The 24,857-nt window shown below is 28.0% G+C and overlaps 2 protein-coding genes across 2 annotated transcripts; one reads left to right on the forward strand and one right to left on the reverse strand.

Annotated features, from left to right (window-relative positions):
* The first annotated feature begins 1,071 nt into the window (after nt 1–1,071).
* On the forward strand, nt 1,072–16,373 carry dcma (syntaxin-like domain-containing protein decima). The gene is made up of 5 exons (XM_015329853.2): nt 1,072–2,498; nt 3,003–3,169; nt 13,168–13,304; nt 13,815–13,991; nt 14,369–16,373. The coding sequence occupies exons 1-5, from the start codon at nt 2,421–2,423 to the stop codon at nt 14,527–14,529; spliced, it is 720 nt and encodes a 239-aa protein (XP_015185339.1). The 5' UTR covers nt 1,072–2,420; the 3' UTR covers nt 14,530–16,373.
* Nucleotides 16,336–24,800, reverse strand: LOC107071130 (uncharacterized). Its single transcript, XM_089178677.1, is given in 12 exon segments — nt 16,336–18,814; nt 18,816–18,998; nt 19,106–20,533; nt 20,620–20,723; nt 20,800–21,122; nt 21,200–21,661; nt 21,750–21,916; nt 22,024–22,260; nt 22,508–22,708; nt 22,803–22,891; nt 23,063–23,969; nt 24,104–24,800. Coding segments are annotated over 12 exon segments (4,248 nt in total). The 5' UTR covers nt 24,218–24,800; the 3' UTR covers nt 16,336–18,781.
* Nucleotides 24,801–24,857: the final 57 nt, after the last annotated feature.

Here is a 24,857-nt window from a genome sequence, read left to right on the forward strand (position 1 = left end):
GAAAAGAATAAAACTTCGTTGTATTGTCTCTTGAACTGTATATTATTATTTTTATTCTTTTTCTTCACATTTGTTTGTATCCTTTCTATGAAAAGAAAACATTAATAAAGGATATAAAAAGAAAAAACGTGGTCTATTTTAAATATTAACTCATTTTAAGAAGTTGTTTCTATTCAAGCAAGCATAATATAAAACATTCTGTCTCTTGTGTTGCAAATAAATTATTAATAAATTTGTCCAAGCACCACACGACGGTTATTCCTAACTATCGTGGGAAATATACATTTGTTAGAAAGTAAGTACATATGTAGAACATCATACACGTATATAAATATATAGTTGGGCATGTGTAGAATTATTGTTAGACCGCTTTAACCCTAATCGAACTAAACAATCTATCTATATATATATTTATAATAATTACAACACCTACGTTAAATCAATTAAAACCCTTATCGCGAGCGATAAATTAATAATCCAAATGTTTCTAATATCTAAATTAATTTTGAATATAATCATACAGAAGTTCAAGTATATAGATAAACCAAATAAATTGATAATTAATTAATAAAATTATTGTAGAGTTGATAAATTAATAATCCAATATTTAATTGAATATAATCATTGAAATTGAAGTGTATAGATAAACAAAAAGATAATTAATTAATAATATTATTGTCTGTTAATATGTATACTTGGTAATATCTAATGAAAAATGAAAAATGTGTTCATATGTAATTAGAAAATTTTGCATCATAGATAAACTTAGGATAGGGTAGTAGTTGGGGGTATGAAGGAAGAAGGTGTACCATTGGATGGGAACGATAGTACTATTTTTATAATATAAACTCGATCATAGCGTAAACGAGAAAGTAAAAGAGTGAACGAGAGAGGGGTTGTTGGAGGGGTTGTTGAAGGGGCTGTTGGAGGGGCGAGGAGTCGTGAAAATCGCGGCTTGGCGCGGCGCGACAGTAGTATATGCCGGTTAGAGTCAGACATGCGCTGTTAAAGTGGCTTGCGCCTGGGAGGGGTGGTCAAGAGGATGCGCAAGGGTAAAAAGCTCGAGGGTGAAAAGCCACGCTTCAGTTTGTCGCGTGTCCCTTCGACTGCGACCACTTCGCGTGTTGTCATTCACAACTCGACGTCAAATGTTTTAAGAAAAATACAAAAAAAAAAAAAAAATGTTGCAGAAATTATATTAACTATAAACGCGTAAATGAAATTGTGAAATCGTGTTTTGTCGTTTCGAATTATATCACGTGATATTTGAAAAAAAGAAAAATAATTCAAAATAAAAGACACTAAAATTAATCAAACGAATATATTGAAAAATCTAAGGAAGAGAAGATCAAAATTACAGTTGATAAATATGGGAGTATCGTTCGAAATGATTTATAATATTGATAACAAAAAGATATCAATAATATCAATGCGTTTATTATCGAAATACCGACGATGAGGGATAAGGAAAGAAGAAAAAAGGAAAAAAGGAAAGAGAAAAAAGTGAGACGAGATAAATCGTGAATAAATTATTACTCTCTTTTTTTTTATTGTTTTTTTTTTATTCTTCTTTCATGATAAACAACAACGGGAACGAGTTGAAACGTAATTCGAATATATACAAAATTATTAACAAACATATATGTATTCTAAATAATGTCAAATGGAATTGTCAATGGCCTTCGGTTCGTCATTTTTATCTTGTTCATTTATGCGAAATAATTTGAATCATTGGAGAACGTAGCGACGGACTAAATTTATTTCTAATCGTGCCTAAACAACCCTAATCACATACACACAAATTAGCATAATTTTTTTTCTCTATTTTATTATTAATTATAATTTTTGTTTGACCGTTCAATGATCTACACAAATAATCTACGATGATTTCTTAGACGACGAAATATTCGTACGATCGATTGTAAATAACATTGATTTTTTTTTTTTGGTAATTAATCTGTTATTTTGTTGGTTCTATTTTTTATTTTTCCATCTTCAATTAAAAAAAAAAACCTATGACAAACACGGACCGGAAAAGTTTGATATTTTATTGACGATTAATTGTTGTTGTTGCTATTGCTGTTGTTGACATTGTTATTGTTAATGTTGTTGTCGTTATTGTTATTTCTATAAAAAATAGAAAGAAATAACATGAAGAAATGACAAATATAGTTAGCATCAGATCGATGAAACTATTGGAAAAAAATAATACAAATTTGACGAAAGACGCGTTAGAATTTACGTTGATTTCGATCATCTCAGTTTAAATCGTTTCCGTTCGTTCGTTCGTTTGTTTTATTTCTGTATAATTTATTGCGAGAGGATATTTTATGTTTTCCTTTTTTACGGAGATGACGTGGATAAAGCTCGTTAAGTCTTACGACGATCGGAGAAGAACTAGTCCGTAAGAAGATCAGATAATGACGGAGTCTCCAACAGCATCGACGAGCAAATGCCACGACGATAAATCCGATAAATCCGAGAAGGCAGTTTTTCTGGTAAATCGATTTTCAAATCTCCTCCTCTCTATCTCTCGTTTTTTTTTGCTTCGATAATTCTATCCTCCTGCCCCCTAATTTCTATCACTTTCTATCAATTTAGATAATAAAACGAGAGAGAGAGATAATTCGATTTGTTTGTAAACGTTTGATTTACGATTTGAGATAATCGTTAGATTAAATTTTCATTCAATAAAAAGAAACAATGAAGACAATGAGTTGTTTACAAAATTAACAATCATTAAATGGAATGATTCTATTTTAAATTCGATACAAAGTGTATTATTATTATACCTTACCTTTTTTAATAATTAAATAATAAATTTCTATCTTGAAACAATTAAATTTCCTTTAATAATAAAAATATAATAAAAAGAAACGAATCGTAAATCGTACGTCAATGTTTGTCTTTTTATAATCTTGAAAGATCATTTTTTAACATTGAGTGAATTGTTTTAAATTAAAATAAAACTAAAAATTCGTTCTCTCAATGTTTTATTTCAGCAAATTCAGGATATAAACAGCCAAGTAGCACAATTTCGAGATCTTCTGATAAACGTCGGCCAACCACGTGATTGTCCAGAATTAAGAGAAAAAATAAGAAAATTGCGAAGAACTTGCGTCGAAGCTTGCAAAGAAACTTCTCAAATTGTCCTGCCACAAGTACGAAGGTATTTTCGATTTTAATATTTCAACAAGAACAACAAAATTCCAATGATTTGTCCAAAGTTATCACAAAAGTTGTGTGTGTACGAAAATCATTAATTTAATCGTTAAAATAATTGAGAAATTTGTAGGCAAAGCATTCCCCTCCTTCTCATCGTGTATAAAAACAAAATTGGATTCTACTCTTTTCCAATAATTTTCTATCTTTTACAAAAACAGATTATTATTTTGAATTATTTTTAATTAGAATTGTGTTATTGATATTATTACTTGCATCTAAAAGAGATAAATACAATACAATATTAAAATATTACGATGATACGAAGTATTAATTAATTACAAATGAAAGAGGGGATCTTGGATATTAAAAAGAAAAAAGAAAAAAAAAGAAATGATAAAAATAAAAAGAAGAAGAATTTTATTTTTCTCGTAGAATCGCATTTCAGTTTGTCTTACATTAATAAAATTCCAATTAACTTGGTAAATAGATAGGAAAATGTAAAGTTTTCTTTCCATTTTTTTGTTTTTTATTTATCTCTTTTATACCTTTTTTCTTTCTTCTATTAACCTAATCGTTAATTCACTTTCCTTTTTTTATAATAACTTAACAATTGACTAACGAAGATTTTCATAGAAGTTTTTTCTTGATAAAAAAGAAAAGAAAAGAAAAGAACAACCCTAATTAATTACATTCGTACCTTTCTCTATTCCCTATTCTCGTTCTTACTGTTACAAATTTATGATGGTGTGGTATAGCGTCGATGAATTTCCCATATAAATTATTTCTCTTATTAGTGTTCGTGTATAGTAACACGCGATTTGATAGTTTAAAAGATATATTTAAAAGAAAAACTTGAGGTACATTTAATGCATCTTGGATTGTTCGCATAATCGTTTGACGTGAACAAATTTAATATATGAAATAAAAGTAAAATAAATTTAATATATATATATATATATATATATAGAGAGAGAGAGAGAGAGAGAGAGAGTTAATATTATATTATTATTATTAAATATATAATATATAATATAAAAATATAATATAATAAATAGTTATATAATCGAATAGATTATAAATTATTACAAGATAAAATGTAATAATAATATTGAAAGCCAAGACGAATGAAAAATAGTAAAAAAGAAGATGAAACGATTTTAAACGTTTCATTTGTAGATAGAAAAAGAAATGAAAATGAATGATCGTTTATCAGGTTCGTAAATCGATTTTTAACGAGATAGAAGATGACAAAGTTGAAAGAAAAGTATCCTTTTAAAAATAGAAGAATCTTTTACTGTCAATGATTGTTCTATTCCTTCATTCTCACTCTCTCTCTCTCTCTCTCTCTCTCTCTCTCTCTCTCTTCTGTGTCACGTTATAGTCTTTGAAAAATTTTCTTCCGGGGGTTTGCACGACCTAATGAAAATCTTAATTTTTCATGGCCTCCTTTTTTTTTTTTAACAGAAACCCTCTTCTTTTCTCTTTCTCTTACATTCTTTTTCTTTTTTTCATTTTTGTCTATCTCATTGTCAGTACTCTGTCATCTTCCTCATCTTCTTCTTCTTCTTCTTGTTCTTCTTCTTGTTCTTCTTCCTTTTCTTGTTCGTAGAATAACAAAAGGGTGGTACGTTTATCCCTTCGTTTGATTCCTTTTTTTATTTTTTTGTTTTCGTTTCTAATTTTTTTTCGAGACAATGAAATATGTAAATCAAACCTAGTAGCAGAAAATATTGAAAAACATTGAATACATTGTGTATTTAATATTAAAAAGAGATTCAATATTTTTCAATATATTCTACTACTAGAGAATCTTTATCTGAGTCAAATCATTTTTAATTTGTACACTTATTGAAATCAGATTAAATGTTAGAAATTTATTGAGATTTGTATTTGTATTTAAATGATTTTCTAAATGTTTGTTGAATCATAGTTGGGATTTGTAATTTCATATGCCAATAATGTTCGTGTGTATATAGTTTTGTAATATTTAACAAAAATAAAACGAAACATAAATTAAGTTTATATACATAAAAAAAAGGGGGAGAAAATAAAAATCGTAATTGCACTCGTAATTATTAATTAACGATCAATTTTCACAATCAATATTAATTGTAACCAATAAAGATAAATATAAACGAGTAGAGAATTTAATTTGAAGTATTCTACGCAAAGAAAAAAACAAACGAATTATTAATTAAACGAGAACAATCGTAACCACAATCAATGAAATAGTATTACAATTCATTGATGAGGAAACATTTAATAGAAACAATTTGTTATCGAATAAAAAGAAATTACGCGTTGGATGTTGTTCGTTACACATTGCGTATAATAAATTCCTAAAAAAAAAGAATTAAAAAAAAAGGTAGAAAAAAGAAAGATAGAAAGAGAAAGAATTTTTTAAATTAAATAATAAATCAATTGGAACGTACAATAAATTTGTTGTAAAAAAAAAAATATTCAATACTTTTAACACTAAAACTATCACACCAGTCATTTTGACTTGATTTGGTCTCATTGTTATTATTATACAGTTTTTAAGATCTCAGAACATGGAGTTCCTTTTGTAAAATAATAATAAGTCAATAAATATAAAAATATTCAACTTTTACGTCTTTTTTTGACTGGTTTTGGTAGAGATAGCTACGTCTCAACTGTTGGTAGTTTTAGTGTTAAATGATTTAGGAAACACCTAGTATATGTAATATATAATAGTAAAATTGTATATAGTCAGGGAAAATAGGAGTAGTATATTCAATCGAATAATCGGGGACATCGTTTCTGAGGTAACAATAGCTATGACGTATTACACGTTCAGTTAGTCTAATTGGATAGTTAGAAGACTTAGGCTATTTGTCTTTCTATGTCCATCTAAAATACGATAGCCATGTCATTATTTGGATTTGTTTTTCCATTTTCAAGTTGATAAACAACAACAACAACAACAACAACTACTACTACTACTATTACAAAGAGACAATGAAATGAATAAAGTAGTAGAAAGAGATTGAGGAAAAGAAAAAAAACAACAACATAAAATTGGATAAACTTTTGTTCTACTTTTGAATAAAATGTAACAGCGTTAAATTATCTAACAAGTATTATACACGTTTGCTAAACATTTCTCTTCGGAGATTTATGCTTTTAAATTGATAAATATAAATATAAATATATTATTAATATTTTTATATTTCATAAAAATAGAGAGAAATAATAATTTAAATAGAAATGTTTACGAGTACTTTATTGAATTCGTTTGTATTGTTTGAAAAATTATTCACCTTGATAAAATTCCAGAAATATTTTATTTCTCTTTCTCTTTCTCTATTTTTTATTCGTTATTATTTTTATTTCAAGCATTCGAACGAATGATACAAATTTATACTATTCGGTAATAAAAAATTAAACAAAAAAGAAAAAAAAGTAAAAAGAATTAGAATCATCTTGAAATAGTACTGTATAATAATACAAGATTTATAGTTGGAATTAGAGTCGGATTCAGTAGTAATAGTAATAGTAATAGTAATAGAGTGTTTATAGTAGCCCACATCTGGAAATATGTCATTTGCAGTGGCGTCAACTGTCATACGCAATAACAGTCGTAACCATTCGTATGCAGGGCACGATCATGTGTAAATAATATTACATAGATAGTAACAAATTATACGTATGATGTCGTTAGATAATATGTTCAATATTTAGGGAGAGAGAGAGAGTGAAATAAAGATGAGATTTACTAAAATAGATCTTTAATTAAAGTTAGGAAAATGATATTACGCTTTGATTAATTATTGCGTAACTAAACATCGTCGTTACGATTTTACCGATTATCGTCTAGTTAATGATTAATCAGATTAATTTCAAATTAATTATATTTCAATCTCTTACTTTGGTATGTAAACAGATTTATTTGTTTTTTGAAATTTTTCTTTAAATCGTGACGTAACAAAAAAAAAGCTAATTAGAATGATAATGTAACATAATCTCTTATAACAATAATAATGTATTATATTCGTAAGTATGCATTGCATACGCCAGAACGATAAGCATCACCTTATACTTGGTCGATAATTACGTTGCGTGCACTTTTATCGGTTAAAAAGATTTATTTTTTTTTTTTCTAACATAAACTACTTTGTAAGTGGGTCTACCAAGGCACGCATTACAACATGCGTGCATAGTTTTTTATTTTATTATTATTTTTTTGTAACTATCTATCAATATATATTTATATATTGATACAATTTATTGTATTGATATACAAATATAATTGTTGCTAATATAATAAAATTATATTGATACTATTAATTTTATTGATTTATATTGATATAAACATAGAGAGATATTTTATAGATAAAAAAAAAATAACGTTATAAGAGTAACCAATCTTTTGTTTGTCGAGGATAAAAACAAAATTAAAAAAATACAAAAAGGGTGGAATAAAGTTAACGCACAATAGGATTTCTTTCATATATGTTTTTTCTTGTTGTTCTTTTTCGTGTGCAATTTAGGATCAAGCGAATATTTCATTCACATATATCAGAATTTCGAAGGGATCTTATTTCCGAATAGAACGCGCGTGTATATGTCGCGTAGAGAATCACGAAGAAGGACGAAAATGGTTGGGAAGAAAAGGGATGATATTTCTCGAAAGGATCAAAAATTGTTTTGCCAAGGTTTTGTCGTAAATGTGTTGACGCTCGATCGAACGTCCTCGATTACGAACGATTTGCTATAGAATTTATTCATGAATATATAACCCATTGATATGCGTGAGTTTCATTTTCTATGTATGTGTGTGTGTGTGTGTGTGTGTATTTGGTCCCATGGTTCATGTCAATTTCAGTAGTTCGTCCAACATTTCTGATGGATCTTCAATCATTTTCCATATTACGTTCTCACGTAATCGAATTTTTTTTTTTTTTTTTTAATTTTCTTTATATGTTATTATATTTGATTGTATATACGTGTATCATTTTCAATTTCAAACGTCATTAGGGGCCCGTCGTTAATATTTTTCAAAACTTAATTGAGAAAAAATCTTATTGTCATTTACGAAAAAATTCACATCAAACAAAAAATAACAATTTAACAACACAAATGTAATTTTATATATAATTTTAAATTTATATAAAGTTATAAATAAAATAATGACCAATGTTCCGGCTATCACACACATGTTGTGTGAGCGGCCATTAAAGTGTTAATTAGAACAATTATACACGTATGTGTGCAATTGAATATTAATTAACGTTATAGATTAATGTGATGCAATTATAAATATTATTTATAAGAAAAATAATAATTTATATGATATCATTTTTCTTATCAAACATAAAGAGAGACATAAATTTACATTTAGTAGAAATAATTTGTATGCAGCAGTAATAAAAATTGCGTAATCGTTATCATTTGATATGTTGCTGTTGCTGCAATAACGAGAATGACGATTAGTATTATAATAATAATAATAATTATTATTATTATTATTACTATTTTAATGGGAGCTTTATTCGACAATAATAAATAAATTAGCTCACGCTAACCGATGTAAAATTATGCAAATATTATGGAAATATGCGAAGAACGATCATTTCTTTTATTTGCACGTTATTTTTTTTTTTTTTTTAATTTTATTTTCACCGAGATTAACCAGTTTACAACTTTTATCCACCTCCTGTTATGTACGTTAATATGTATAATATTCTCGAGGGTTGTGCATACTGTATATAGAAGTCCATTATGAAAGAAATGCTTAAAAGTATCTAGATTATTATTACTGCACGCTCCTTTAAAATATTCTTTCTATGTTTTTACATATAATTAAATGTGTTTTTACGATTTAATGGAAGTCAAATTTATGATTTTTCGCGTGACCGAAGGTAGTACGACAGTTCGTGCTTTTCTCTTTTTTTTTTTATTATTTTTTTTTCTTTTCTTTTCTTTTCTGGCCTATTTTTAAGTAAACGTTCGTTAGGAAAAAGTAGACAAATATGCTTCAATAATTTCCATGGAAATTCTTTTTTAATTTTTTTTTTTTTCTTGAATTTAAAATGATGTCGGAATTAGTTGGAAACGTTTGGAAAAGGTTTTTTTTTTGTTTATAACGAAAATATATTCACTCGAATGAACGTAATTAAAATGTAAAAAGTTAAAAACGTTGAGTGTGTGTGTGTGTGTGTTGATGGAAAAATATTCAAATATTACATTTATATTTATTTATACTACGTACGATGAAAAACAAAATTCTATGATATTTTGTGAAAAATTTGTAATGCATGGTGGTTGAACGCATTGACGGAGAAATACGTAAAGAATTTCAACTTAGGTTTAACCTAGGTTCAACCTAGTTCGTCATTTTTCTCATCGATAATATTTTGAATATCGAGAACGAGATAATCTTAAGTATAAAATGATATTTTTATTCCTAACATATATATATAGGACCTAGCCGAATTACTATGATTTCAAAATAAGTCATCCATAACACACACACACAAGTGCTCGAGGTAAAGTAAATGTCAGGGAATTCGGAATAAGAAAATACAGAAACTGGGGGAAAAAAGTTATGTGAGAACGGTCCGAAAAACACTATTTTCAGAGAGTCTTTAAGGATATAAAGTAATATGCTTGAGATATAAGTTAATATACAGGGTGATATCAAAACTTTTCCAACTTAAATCCACGAATTTTCTAAATCGCGATTCGAAACTTTCGGTTCATGCTTTCTTTTTTCTTTTTTTTTTTTTTAACTATGAATCAACTTATAAAAATCATTAAAAAACTTATGCAACATTTTGTGCCATTTATCGATTAGTATAATATTCATAGATGTATTATGATATTAAAATGTAATAAAGTATTTAAATATCAGCAACGTATATGGACCGTTTATTTAAAGAGTGGTGTAAGTCCAATTTCTATAGTAAGAAAGAAAAAAAAGAGAAAAAAGATTTCCTGTATAAACCACAGGATTATTATGATTTAATAACACAATGTAGAAAACATAATAAATTCATTTGACATGAAATAAAACGAGAGAATTTCGTTTCAACGAAATATCTCCAAAACGTAATCAAAAAACAGATAAGAAAAAACACTAATGGAGAAAAGGTAAATTGGTTGCAAATATGTTGGGTGAGAGGTTTCTTAAAAGTGCATCATACACTATTTTATATAAAATATCGACGAGAAGAACGCAGATCATTTTAAATATCAAATCGTGGAAACATACTTCGCAATTATTTGCCAATTGTTTATGAAATTGTAGAAAGAATAATATACTTTTCTTTTTTTCTTATGAGTAGTATATATATATATATATATGTATATAGGTATGTATGTGTATAATCATAAAATAGAGAAAATCGTCTGAATCGTTTGAACCAAAAGGGAAGAAAATTCGAGTTTGCACGAAGTTAACTTCACGGTTCGTAACTTTGAGCTTGCACACACATACACATATAGGGTTCGACGTTGGTAACTCGTTTAAACCCATATGGTACTTCTCAAATGTTCGTATAAATACAAGAGAAAGAAAACCTAGGTGGAAATTTCAACTACGCGATATATTATAATATGTGTGTAGAATTTAGCGAATAATATATTTGATGATTATAGGTCAATAATTGTTTCTTTTTCTTTTTTTTTTTTTGAAATTCATTCTAATATATATAATAATATCATTATTTGTTTTATTCTTAAATATAATTATATTTAATAATAAATATATTATTTAATAGTTTTTAGTATTTAATAGTAAGATTATAAATAAATATAATATAAAATAAATATATAAATAATAATTTATAAATAAAAATTTGTATTTATAATTTACTTTTATTTAATCGATACGGCGTATAGCAAAAAAAGAACAAAGAAAAATAATATAATAACTTGTTAATACAATGTGCATATTTTTAAATTACGATTGTTTATCAAATTTATGTTTCGAGGATAAAAAAGAAATATAAAATTTTCCCACTTGAAAAAAAGAAAAAAGGGTGCATAATGCATACGTACGCAAACAAATTGGATACGCGTTTGGGGGTAGGGATGGGGGTGCAGACATGCACCTATTGTCTACTTTTTTTTTTCTTTTTTTTTTCCTTTTAACTGTGATCGAAGCACATCGAAGAGAAGAGAAGAGGAAGAGAAGTCCTTCATTTTTTTAACGGTGTCGAGTAGGCTCTTTTTTTTTTTTCTTTTTTCTTTTTTCTCTCAACGAGAGAACAACGCGACACTCGAGAGAAAGAATCGATCTATGTACGTTCTATTTCGACGACGATAATCGATTATTCCTTCGAACTATTATACTACCATGCATAAGTGGGATAATTGCGCGTAGAAACAGAGAACAAGAAAAATAAAGAAAAATAAAGAAAAAAAGAAATATGCGTAAAAATGTTAAAAAGTTTTGAATAATGGAAAAGTAGCATAAAAGTTTAAGAATCCCAAGTATTATTATTCAGCCTTGACCGGTTAAACCAACTGTGGTTTATATCAGAAATTTCTTTTTCCTTTTTTTTTCCTTTTTTACTACGGAAATTGGACTTACACCACTTTTTAAATAAACGGCCCATCTCGATATTTAATGTATATAAAATACAATAGATACATAAACAAAAAAAACACACTCACGCATTCATTTAATAAAAAATAAATAATTTCATCCGTTTTTGTAAAACGTTCTTTCAAAGTTAGAAAATAAGGAAAAATTAGAAGTAAAAAAATATTACCACACGTAACGCTATTTTACCTTGAATGAATGAATGAATGAATGAATGAAAGAAAGAAAAAGCGAGTAGAGAGATCTTAAATAACAAAAAACGAAAAGAATAGAAACCAAAAAAAAATTGTAGCCCCTTCTTTTTCTTTCTTTTTTTCTTGCCCACTTCTTACGTAGCAGAAACGACGAAAACGTTTCTAAAGAAGGAATTAACGAGGTACCAGCACGAAACCATTTTTTTTATACTATTACACGTACTACGTTACACGTATAAAAGAATAGAAATAAAAAAAAATATATATATGTATAATTCTTTTATTGAAGGAAAGATATGTGCAGGAACTTGGTCAAAACTTCATCTTCTTCTTCTTCTTCTTCTTCTTCTTTTTTTTTTATTCTTATGTTTCGTCTCGTTCTCTTAGCAATTTTTGGCTATATCAAAGAGGGTTGTTATAAACAAAAAAAGGACTTCTCAAATTGTCAAAATTTGTTAATCTTGAGAAAAAGGTTTCTATTTCATATAAAAATTCATTCGAATTCTCTGGCAAAGAATTTTTTAAACGATTTTAAAAAAAATATAAGACATATACAAGATATTTACATGATCTCGTACACCCTAGGATTATTCTCTTGTTATGTCTGCGATCAAAAGAAAAGGAGAAAAGGGTATTACAAAGGTGGTGGTGACGGTGGTGGTGACGGTGGTGGTGGTGTTGGTTGAGAAGGGAAGGTGGAAAAGGGAAAGATCTGGTGTAATTAGCTCAGCGCCAAGTCCTTAATTATTGCTCGAACGTTGGCAATTACCTTTTTCAAGTAATTAACTGACTTGTAAACTCACTACGGGGACCACGAGAGAAACGTTTTTCAAAAGGAAAAATCCCTAAATAATATTTTTCATTCTAAAAGTGTGGTTAACTTTAACAAGTAGACATTTTTTAATAATAAAACATTCCAAAATATTTTTCTTTTCTTTTTTTTTTTTTTTTGAGTATAAACGTTCGACAAAGTAAAGTTCGAGATAATCTTAAATAAATAATTATAATAAATATTAAAATATTAAATAATAAATATAAATAATAAATAAATAAATGAATAGATGATAAAGTTATAAACTCGTGTTAGATAAATAATAATTGCATAAATGAATAAAACAGCGACTACGATCCGACAAAATTCACAGGGGCATTATATTCCCTTCTGATAACATCCACCCAAATGATAACATTGTTAATAATTATAACGCTTGAAAGCATTAACTAACACAATTGTTACAGCGCGATGGATGTCGGAATACCAGCTGATTGTCCAAATTTGGTTCTACTGTTCTTCGTAACTCAATTATTCCTACGTGAATTGTCCAAATGTAAAAATCTCGTGCGAATCGTACCTATGGATATGTCAGGATATTATGGCAAGTATTACATACAAAATTATTTCTTTTTTTGTTTGTTTTAAACAATCTGTTAAGTAGTATCGACGAAGGTAGACAAATTTGTCTAATTCTTTACCTCAAATTCGTTATTTCGAAATTCCCGAAGAAGCACGAGTTGAACGTTTAATTCAATTTGTTTTTCAATTATTTACTGCCAAGATAATGCCTTATCCTAACGATCCTAAGAGAGTTTCTTCGATAGAAGTGTGGCACATAGAAAATTCGATTGTCACTGATAAATTTAACGGTAGAAAAGAAAACTTGGAGTATTCCAATAGAAACTCTAATTCTAATTCTAATTTGACACGTGTTTATCGATTTAATTCCAAGTACAAACATCTCCCTTTCCCTCTCTTCTTTTTTTTTTTTTTTTAGTTAATTTGACATTAAAGGGAGAATAAAGTTAAAAAGAAATTAAAGAAAACGGAAAAAGAGATAATGTTTTCTTTTGTGTTGGGCCATTTTTTTTTGTTTCTTTTTTTTATTTAGAAAGTAGACCAGGACCATCAAACATTGGCAACGTGATTTCTCAAATTTTGCTGTGCAAACATATCACGCCCGACTTTAACGAGGAGGAATTGTGCAGCATCAAAAAGGATTCCGCAGAAATAGGTGCTTTGATCGCTGATTTACAGGAATTCATGCCCCAATCTGAAGCTGATACAGGTATGTTATCCGTTCTATTTCGACTAATCGGATTAGAGAGAGATTCTCCATTACCTAATATACTCGGCCAATAAAAGACGAATGCTTTTTTAATAAATATTTCTCTATTGAAACGAGTACGTAAGTCGATAATCACGCTCAACACTAAGTAGATCCTTTTAAAAAAAAAAAAAGTAATATTATACGAGTATTTAATTATATGTTATTATATTATATATATATTAAAATAATTATAGAAAATAATTAAATGGAATAAATAATATTTATGATCGTTTAAAAACTTTGGCAACTTGAAATCTGCATAATTTGATGATGTCGATTTTTCACTCTTCTTCTTCTCTTGATTGTTTTTTGTTTTTCGTTTTTTGGTTTTTCAGAGAAATGCGTGGCCCTACAGGAAGCGGGTAATCGGGTAAGCCGTAACAATGGCGGACGAAAAGTAAATCGATGGAATCCTAACAACAGATCAAGACAATCCTCCTACTGTCGAGGTGGTTTCAAGTTCCTCTGTTGCACCGCCAGAACAAATTACATCTGAGATTTACAGAATGAATTATTGCAATGAAAATGGGAATTCCATCCAGCTTTAGAGGTGGTGGAACTCTCCTCTCCATTTTGGTTCCATTTCATTTTCCATAATTTGTTCTTTATTATTTTTTATTTTTTTATTTCAGGATTAACGTCATCTCCATGATAATTCTAACATTTCGATGAATTTCATTTCGTTTTTATTCTATTTTTGTTGTTTTTGTATTCTATAAATTAAATTGATGCACCTTACGCGTGCCGCATTTGAATATTTGAAAATTGGCGCGTCCGCCATTTTAATTTTAAATCGAACGAGAACGACCAATGAGAAACAATATCTCGAATTTCAAAATAAAACGCGCCAAACCAAAGTTTCCCTTATTTGATCGATTAATTTTTTGTTGTTAACAAAAAAGGATGGCCTTTGATCAAAGAAATAAAACAAAAAAGAAAAAAAATAAAGAAAGAGATTAATCGTTAATCTCTGAATTGAATACATATATATATATGCAACTAATTGTAATAGAAAAGAAAATATAATATACACACAGAACAAAAAATAATAGGACGAAAAAATATTTAAACAATATCGCGGAATTGCAATTGAAATAATAGAATATCTTAATTTATTCGATAATAATAATAATTATAATAATAATAATAGTAATTATAATGATAATGATGATAATAATCGATCGAGATGTTATATTATAACGAACACACGCGTTCTATAATTTATAATTATTAAAAATAAAAATAAAAATTAATAAATAAAAGAAGAAGATCGGGATAATAACGACGAAGGAAAAAATAAATAATTGCAAAGAAATAAGACAAACTATAAAATCCAAATAAAAAAATGAACAAGTAAGTGGACCAATCGTCGATCTATTTATTCCGATATTTACTATGTATCATTAATAACTATATATATATATATTTATGATTATAATACGTAAAGCTTATAAAGAGAAAGAAAAAAAAAATGAAAAAATAAAAAATAAAAAGACGTAATATATAGATATTATAGTACACAAAATGGCCGTACTAAATAAGTGATTCTTGATCTCGTTTAATCGTTACTATATTCTGAGATAAACATAGCGATATATTTGTTATTAACAAACAAACAAAAAATAAAAAAATCAAATATTTAATAATATATATTTATCTTAATCAAGAAAGAGAACGTAGAAGAATTTTTAGATTATACTATTAGCAATAAGAAAAAAAAACAAAAAGAAGAAGAAGAAGAAGAATGAAAAAGATAGAACAATTCGAGTCATGTCTGAAAAACTTTTGATCATTTTTTAAACTATTTCTATTGAAATGAATTGATTTCTTCTTTAATCTCTTTTTCAACGTTTTATCTTTTATTCATCGTCAGATTTTACTGTTATAATTAATAACAATAATTCGGGAATATTCTCAATAATAATTGCATATTACGACTATGAATCGATCGTATTTTAATCGGATTAACTCTTGAACGCAAAATAAAAAAAAATAAAATAATTGTAATCTTCGTACAAAGTGTACCTGATGATACAGCACCTCGATAATCACTCAAATGACAATTTCCTCGATTTGTATGCATATATACATGCATATATATGCATATATACATGATTATTGTATCTATATATGTGTATATTTCGGTTTCGTTATGTGCATATAAATACTTGAATAAATAAATGCATGGATACATATACATGCACGAATAAATGCACCTATAAATGCATTCATTAATGCATACAAAAATGCCTGTAATTAATGTTGAATTATATAATAGATTTAGTCGTGTACAGTGCTTCGATAAAAAAAAAAAAAAAAAAAAAAAAAAAAACAAAGAAATGAAAAAAGGAATAAAAAGTAAACGTTCAATGAATTACAAGTTTTTTCTTTTAGACGTTGTTCGCGAATGTGTGTATTGTTAATTAATTAATTAGTTAATTAATAATAGTAATAATAATAAAGAAAGGGAAAACAAGAAAAAGGAATTTAATGAGGAATACGTGATATAGGATAAACTACACATATCAATTAACAATGAATAAATAATGCTATTGGAAAAAAAATCAAAACTAATTTAATTCACTTTATTCCTTCTTTCTACGATGTAATTAACTTATTATTCATTTATTTTCAAAATAATTATATATAGGGCAATTTTTTGTTTCTTTAACAATTGTTTACTAAGATAGTAAACAAAATTATTGCTGCACCCTGTATATTTAAGAAATATTTAAGAGTAGTATGTGTTATCAAGACCATTTAAAATATAATCTAATATAATATATTAAAATGATTATTGAAATTGTACAGTGTTGTGTTATGACTTTAAATTAATAACAAAATAAAATATATCTTAGCTTATATTTGATAGATTAGATTTGTTTAATTAAATAAATAGGTTACACATTTAAATAAACTTCGTGTGGTGATATAAAATCTTTATTACAAAAAATAAATTAATTCACTCTACATATACAAAAATACATAACTAGTTAATATTAATAATACTCTCTTTCTTTCTCTTTTGCGATAATCTTATAAATAGAATTTTAATTAATAATAGATGAAAAATGAATATGATAGTATTATTCGATACTATCATATTACAAATATTACATATGCAAGTATGTGTTTATGTTTGTTTGTTTTTTCTTTTTTTTTGTGTGTGATGGTTGTGTGCACGCGATTAAGTCACCGCATATACATATATCATTTTTTTAAAGTTTATTTAATACGAAACATGTTTATTATGCGGTGTGAATAAAAAATTACTTTCAATGCGATATAATTGTATGTAGAAATCTCCGAAGAAAATGTTGAAGCATCCATTGTCATTATGTAAATAAATTATGACGACAGTTGCATATTAAAAAGAAATTGAACGGATTGTTTTGAAGAAAACATACATTTCGAAATGTTTTTGCATAGAAAATTTCAAGGCATGTGTACGCATGCATGTTAAAAAAGTTCATTCTATCATTTTCTCTCATAGATCTTATATAAATATATCATATACAATTATAGAAATCTTTTTTTTTTTTTATATCGTGCAACGCCTAAAATATACAATACTTTCATTTAATTACAAACTAACGAACAAAAAAAGAATTATACAATTAATTATTTTGTTCAATTTTCAATATATTAATAAAGTGTTGTACGCCATTTCGATCTACAAAGAGGCTTGGCGTTTTACGCATTAATAGTAAAATCAATGACTTTCTTTTTGCCTTGCACATTTAATTTAAAATTTCAAACATCGGTGTGAAAAAACTGTAAGCGTCTGTGAGACAACATTTGTATGAAACACCAAAGATACTTTTTGTACAAATTTTCAAGAAAATGCGCTATTGTGTTATTCTTCTTTTTTTTTTTTTTTTTTTCTAATCACTTATACAGAAAAATACTCGATGGTCATCTTCAGACGACCAACTAATTTAACATTTTAACTAAAATTGCATTTTAATAATATAATTCTCATTTATTTTTTTGTATTTTTCTATTTTTTCTTTTTTTCTTTTGTTTCATTTTGTTCTCTTAAAGTCTAATAAGACTCTTTGTACCTACTTTTTTTTGTTTTTAAAAAAAGAAAGAAAGATCCAATAAAGATCCAGTCTTGAGGGATAAAATATTACATTTAAAACACACTTTGCAAAAACATATTACTTATTTTCCTATTTTTTATTATTGGATCTATATCTCTTTCTCTTTCTCTATCTCTCTCTCTCTCTCGCTCTCTCTTTAGTTTTATTATCTAATTATAAACATACATATATGTATACAATTAGACAATTATAAAATCATGGCATAAGAAACAATAATAAAACTAATGTATTTTGTTGTTGTTCTATTTCGTCGTTATAGATATGTGTTTCGTTATCTTGCTTTTCATTTGATTAATTTGCTTAAATTTTAATTATATTTTATTATTAGTACTCTGATGAGCATCCGGAAAATTGTACTTTAAAGTTTTCATTTAAAATTCTATTATTAAAGTTTACCATTGTATCTATCAATCGTGTAAACGTCAAAAAGGAACACTACTAAACGCTAACGCTAACGCTAACTGTTTAACTTATATAAATCGGTAAAATATAAAAATTCCTTTTCTAATAGTGTTATAATAATAAAGTGCGCTATTTAATTTACAAACGTCTAGCCTCTTCTAACTACGCATTTTTGCTTTTGTTTAAACTTAGATTTAAAAGCTATATTGCATATCGGTATTATTATATTTAATACATATTTCAACAATTAGTTTTGTACTTGTTTTGGGTTTTCCATTTGTTCTATTCTCTCTTTATATTGAGAATCTAGTTTTCTAAACTTCATTTGCATTTGTTTTTTATGAGCGCTAATAACTTCTTCATATCTTTTTTGTACTTGTATAATGGCTTTTTTGTATCCTTCTTCTAAACGCTTGTGCTCGCTTTGAATGAACTCATCTTTTTTCTTTACAAATTCCTGCAATAGATACAAAAACGTATAGAATTCATCAAATACAATAGAAAAGAACAATATATTATCTTTTTATATATTATTTATATTTTAATATAATCCTTCATTCTTACCTTATAATTACTGCCTGTTTTCCTGGCTATATTATATTTATGTTTTAATATATTTATATTTTGTTTAGCCTCCTTTTCCTTTTCCTTCAATGCTTCACTTTCCAATCTTAGATTTTGTTCCGTTTCCTTCAACTTTTCTATCTCATCTTTCAATGTGTTACTTTCCAATCTTAGATTTTGTTCCGTTTCCTTCAACTTTTCTATCTCATCTTTCAATGCGTTACTTTCTAATCTTAAATTATTTTCCGTTTCTTTCAACTTTTCTATCTCATCCTTCAAACTCTCTTCCTTCGCCTTAATATTTTTCAGTTCGACGAGCCAGTCGTTCATCACTTGGACCATCGCGTTTCTTTCCTCTCCTATATCGTTGTCCTGTTGTTTCAATTTTTCTTCCAATTTTTCGATGTACACCTTTCTCGCCAACAATTCTTCGCAATAACTTTTCAATTTATTTTCTATAAGTTTAACCGAGTAAACCGTTTCGGTTTCTTTCTTTAAGCTCTGCTTCAACGTTTCCACCTCCTTTTCCTTCTGCAATAATACTACCTTATACCTTTCTTCGAATTCTCTCCTCTTATCGCGATGTTGCATTTCTATAGCTTTTAGCTCTTGAGTAACCTTCTGTTCCATCTCTTCTCTAACTTCCTTTATCACCATTTCTCTGATCTTTTGTAAATCCATTTCATTTCCTAAAGTACGAGGAGATAAATTCAATTCTGCTGACACTTGTTTTTGATGTTTCATACATTCCTCGAAACGTTTCGCTTGATTATTTAATCTCATTAACAGGAGATCCCTTTCCTTTGTAACCTTATCCAAATCGTTTATTCTATTAAGCTTCTTATCTTTCTCTTCTAAATCTTCTTCCAGTTTCTTCATCCTTTTCTTCAAGTTATCGTATTCCTGTACCTTCTCTTCCAACTGATCGCTCAGTTTTGTCACCAAATCTTTGTATTGATACAATTCCTTTTCCAATTTATGTTTCGTACTAGATAAAGTCAGCTCGTTTTTCGTCTTATTATCTAAACTTTGATATACCTTTTTAGATTCCAACAATTCTAATTCCAATCGAGTTACTTTATCCCTAAACGCGTTTTTCTCGCTCAACAACGTTTCGCAACGACTCTTTAGACTCTCATTTTCTATTTGTACCCTCGTTATCTTTAATTTCATCTCGTCGGAATCGTCTCTGTTTAATTTTTTATTCAATATCGATAATTGAGAATCCAAGGAAGATATGCGTGCAAGAAATTTGTTTCTTTCTGCAATCGCATTGTCATATTTCTTCTTCCAAGATTCCTGACAAATTTCCATTTGCGCGATCCTCAATCTCGTGTCGTCTAATTCCGTTTGATACTCTGATAATTTTTTATGATCCTCTTCCGCCATTCGACATTTCTCTTCTAATCTAACATTCTCTTCTTCGAGCTATTACAAAAGATAAATACAATTACAATTACACATATAGAGAAGTAAGAATTTATTAAAGCATACTAACTTTAGTAAAAACTTACTTTATTAATTCTTTCTAAATGTTCGGAACAATGATCAGGTAATAATACACTTATTTCTTGATTAGGATGCGCATTTCTTAATTCTTTCAATGCCTCTTCTTTCGCTAGAATTTCAAAAATATAACAATTATTATTTGTCATTATACATTTATATTATTATTATTTTTTGATTATTTTTACCTCTTTCTATCTCGTGATGAATCTTTTTAGTATATTCCTCTTTCTTTCTTTTCTCCATAGCCAAATCTTTTTCTAATTCTATTATTTTATTTGTATAACTTTCGCTATTCTTATTCAACTTTTCGATAAATTTTTGTTGCTTATCCAATTCATTCTCCAATCTTTCCACATTTCTTTGATGCTCGTCCAAATTAGCGTACTTTTCTTTTAACATTTTCATTTCTTCTTTATGCTCGTTAATCAATTGCTCCTTCGTACCGCAAACGTCTATGTACAATTTCTTAACGTGATCTAATTCTTTTTGCGTTTGTTCTAATTGTATACTGTAAATGAAATTATAAAAGTAAATCATTTGCGATGAAATCTTGAAATTATTTCATTCTAGTAGATTTGTACTTACTTTAATTGTACTATTTCCAGTTTGGCTTCCTCTCTTACTCTTTCAACAGCTTTATCGTGTATTTCTAAATATTCTTTGTTGTACTCTTCGACAAACTCTTTTTCTTGTACCTTAGCACTCTCTTGATGCAATTTATTTAAAGTCTCTTGAGAAATAGCCTCCGCCTCTTCCAATTTCTGTTCTAAATTGAATTTTTCTTTCTTTAACAGTTCATATTGTTTTTCTACATCGTTCAAATGTTCAGATAATTTTTGGATTTGAGCATTCGCTTTCAATGCTTCATCTGTAAGAACTAACTTAAGTTCTTGTTCTAATTCGCTAACGCGTTTAGCATATTTAGTCGTTTCTTGTCTACAAGATTCAGCTACTGCGGATGCCTTTGCTAGTTCTTCTTCCTTTTGCGACAATTTATTTTCTAAAAGCGTTATTTCTTTTTCTTTTACAGCTTGTCCCGCTAAGCATCTGAAAAAAAAAAAACATGTAAATACAATGTATAGAAATATTTGATACGCGTAACGCGTACAGAACCATCCTGACGCAACCTTTTTACCTTTGCAATTCACCCCTTAATTTATTTGTAATATCATCCATTGGCTTCGACTTGGATTTGTTATGAAAATCCCCTAATTTCATTTGTCTTATAGAATCGGATTCTTCGAACGTTGTCGCCAATGAATCGTATTGCGTTGTCTCATTCTTGGCTACTTCTAATTTATTCTGTAGATATTAGAAAAAAATAACTATGTAATTATATATAACATACGCTATATAAATGTGTTTGTGTGTTTCGAACAATCGTATATCATAATTTTCACTTTAATTACTTGTAAATCTTGAATGGTCCTCGACATGTCTTCCTTTTCTTGAGACAACATTTTAATTTGAGCTTGTAGTTGCAATATTTGTTGATCATTGTTATCCATTAGACTACGACACTGTGATTGACTTTTTTCCAATGCTTGACCAAGACGATTGACGGTATCACCTTTCTCCACTATCAAAGTTTCGTAAGATCTTCTAATATCTGCCAATTTGTGTTCCAAAACTGTGCACGATTCTTCCTATTGTAAGTAAATAAATGTAACAGATTTTTTCCTTTTTTTAATACTGAGTACCGGCAAAAATAATGAATTATTTAAATATTATAAAAATTGATTTTTATAAAACTTGAACAACAAACACTAAAATTGAAAATGACGTGAATCACGTCAGTGACGACTAGGAATAGAACTTGGAAAGTGTGTTAACATTAAGATCATAATTATTGATAATATCGTTCACAACGGTTATAAATATTACCATAATTACCTTCGCATTAAACTTATCCGTAAGTACATCTATCTGAGTTTGCATATTTCTTATTTCTACTGCGTGTTTTTCTTGAGCTTGTTTGAACAATTTCTCGTGAACTTTATCAGTCGTTTGCAGCGCGTGTACTCGTTCCAAGACGTTAACTTTTTTTTGAAGATCCACTACGGAATCTTTCGTGACGGCTAATTCCTCAGCCATCTACAAAATAAATATTATTCTTTTTGAGATATTCTTGAAATTATTTAGACAATATTTAATATGTATCAATTGAATGATAAAATGTTGTTCTTACGTTTTGATTCGTGGTCTCTAAAACAGCATTTTTTTCTTTCAACGATGCCATTTGTCCTTGAAGATCTATAATTTCTGCTTTGGCATCGACTGTAAAGTAAATTTAAAAAAATGATTTATATAATACAGTTTATGGTCACATATATAAACTAATTACAGAGCGTTGTTTTTGAATGCTTACAAAGAAGACATGCACATAAAATATATAACGATATAAAAGACATAATGAAATCCACGATTAATCCAAATAATAATTCTTACTAAGAGCATGTTGCGCTTCATCCCTAGATATGTTTGATCTTTCAACTTCTGCCTGCAACAACACTACCTTACGATTAAATTGATCTTTCTCTGTTTCTTTCTCCTGTCGTAGCTGTTGCAACTCTTCGGTCAATTGTTCTATACTTTTCATCCTAATCATATATAAAACTTCGAGTTGTTCTTTGCTATTATACTCAGTAGTTTTATATATCGTGTTATCGTCGATTAACCCTTTTCCATTTGGACTAATTTTAGAACGGTGATTGACCTCTTCCGAAGTAACATTGTCACCTCCACCAAACTCGTAAATCTGTTTGCATTGTACATTGTTCCCATAATTTTCGATATAACCATTATTAAAATATTGCTTTCCATGATTGTTGTAATGATTAGATGGTGTTTCATAATTGTGAGGATAATTGTCGTTAAACGTATAACCGTCTTCCGCACGACTTGCCAGATTTCTAGGACAATAACTAGAATTTGGAAGTCTTGCCAATTTGTACGAACTTTCCGTCGTTAAATTATCCTCTTCTATTGATTTGTTATTTTTAAGCGGCGTCGTTCCCGTCGTACCGCACAAGCTTGCATCTCTTTGAATGTCAGAAGTACTCAATCCAATATCAGATTCCATCCTGTAATTCTTCGTCGTTTCGTAATTATAATTCATCGAATTGTCTACATGATCGTACGCTCCAGAATCGTTAGATAATTGTGTAGACGTCTGCATTTTGAAAGGTAGTCTCGGTTTAGTCATATTGGTATGTTCATTTTCTTTGGCACTGCAACGATAATGGCTGCTATTAGCTGAACTGATATCATCATCATCATCATCATCATCATCATCGTCATCATCTTCATCGTCATTTTCTAAATCGTCGAATGCATTGGTCAACAAATGATCGATCTGAAAATCAAATAATACAGATTCAAGTATCAAAGTATCAATTAAGCTACATCACTAATTTTATTAACGATTATAAGGCAAGACAAATTAATGATTATAATAATAACAGGATAAACAAATGTAAATGTTAATACCTCTTCATTACGTCGTTTAAAATCCTCCTTTTCTTCATCTTCTTCTAATCTTTCTTTGCTGATATTTAATTGTAAACTGTCACCTAGAAATAGGCTTATACCTGGTCCCTCCATTCCTACCCTCTAATTCTTACTGATTTATTACACAACCCAGACATTTATGTAAAACATATTTTTGTTTATAGGACCATAACCTAAACGCAACAAGTGGGTCAAAGATATAATGTCTTTAACTAATCTAAGCACAAATAATAATTAAACAAAATATTTATATATAATCATTTTGAATTGGTTTTGATAAAACTTCGTTGAGAGATTAAAACACCACAATGTATATGATCAATTTATCAACTATTGTTATGCACTAAGTTTGCTTGTAAACAATCTTTCAAAAGTCAAACACCATTATGTAGGAAGCGTGCATACGGAAGTTAATTCTTTATATTCTATTATGGCTTATCATTGGCTAATACTTTTATGTTGTGTTCATAAATGCATTGAAAAGACGCCATTATTTTAAATATAGCTATCATTAAAATCATTAAGATCAGGCTAAGCCAATAATACCCTTTCAATCATATCACTCCTCCACATCTTTTCCCGCCATTTTATTAACCCAAACATATTTTTAATAACAAATGTCGATAATATTCTTAATTAATTAAGTAAAACGAAAGATAATAGATTTATCACATTAGCATATAATTCTATTAATTATAATTTCATTTCTCTTATTAATATTTGTCAAAAGTAA

Source organism: Polistes dominula, unplaced genomic scaffold (assembly GCF_049000335.1).
Source record: "Polistes dominula isolate Pdom_NZ unplaced genomic scaffold, Pdom_raw_medaka contig_11, whole genome shotgun sequence".
Taxonomy (NCBI): Eukaryota; Metazoa; Arthropoda; class Insecta; order Hymenoptera; family Vespidae; genus Polistes; species Polistes dominula.

Excerpts from the sequence above, each read along its gene's own strand:
- dcma (XM_015329853.2), top strand. The coding sequence starts at position 2,421 with ATGACGGAGTCTCCAACAGCATCGACGAGCAAATGCCACGACGATAAA. Across the intron at positions 13,305-13,814 it reads GGATATGTCAGGATATTATG|AAAGTAGACCAGGACCATCA; the intron begins GCAAGTATTACA and ends TTTTTTATTTAG. Across the intron at positions 13,992-14,368 it reads CCAATCTGAAGCTGATACAG|AGAAATGCGTGGCCCTACAG; the intron begins GTATGTTATCCG and ends TTGGTTTTTCAG.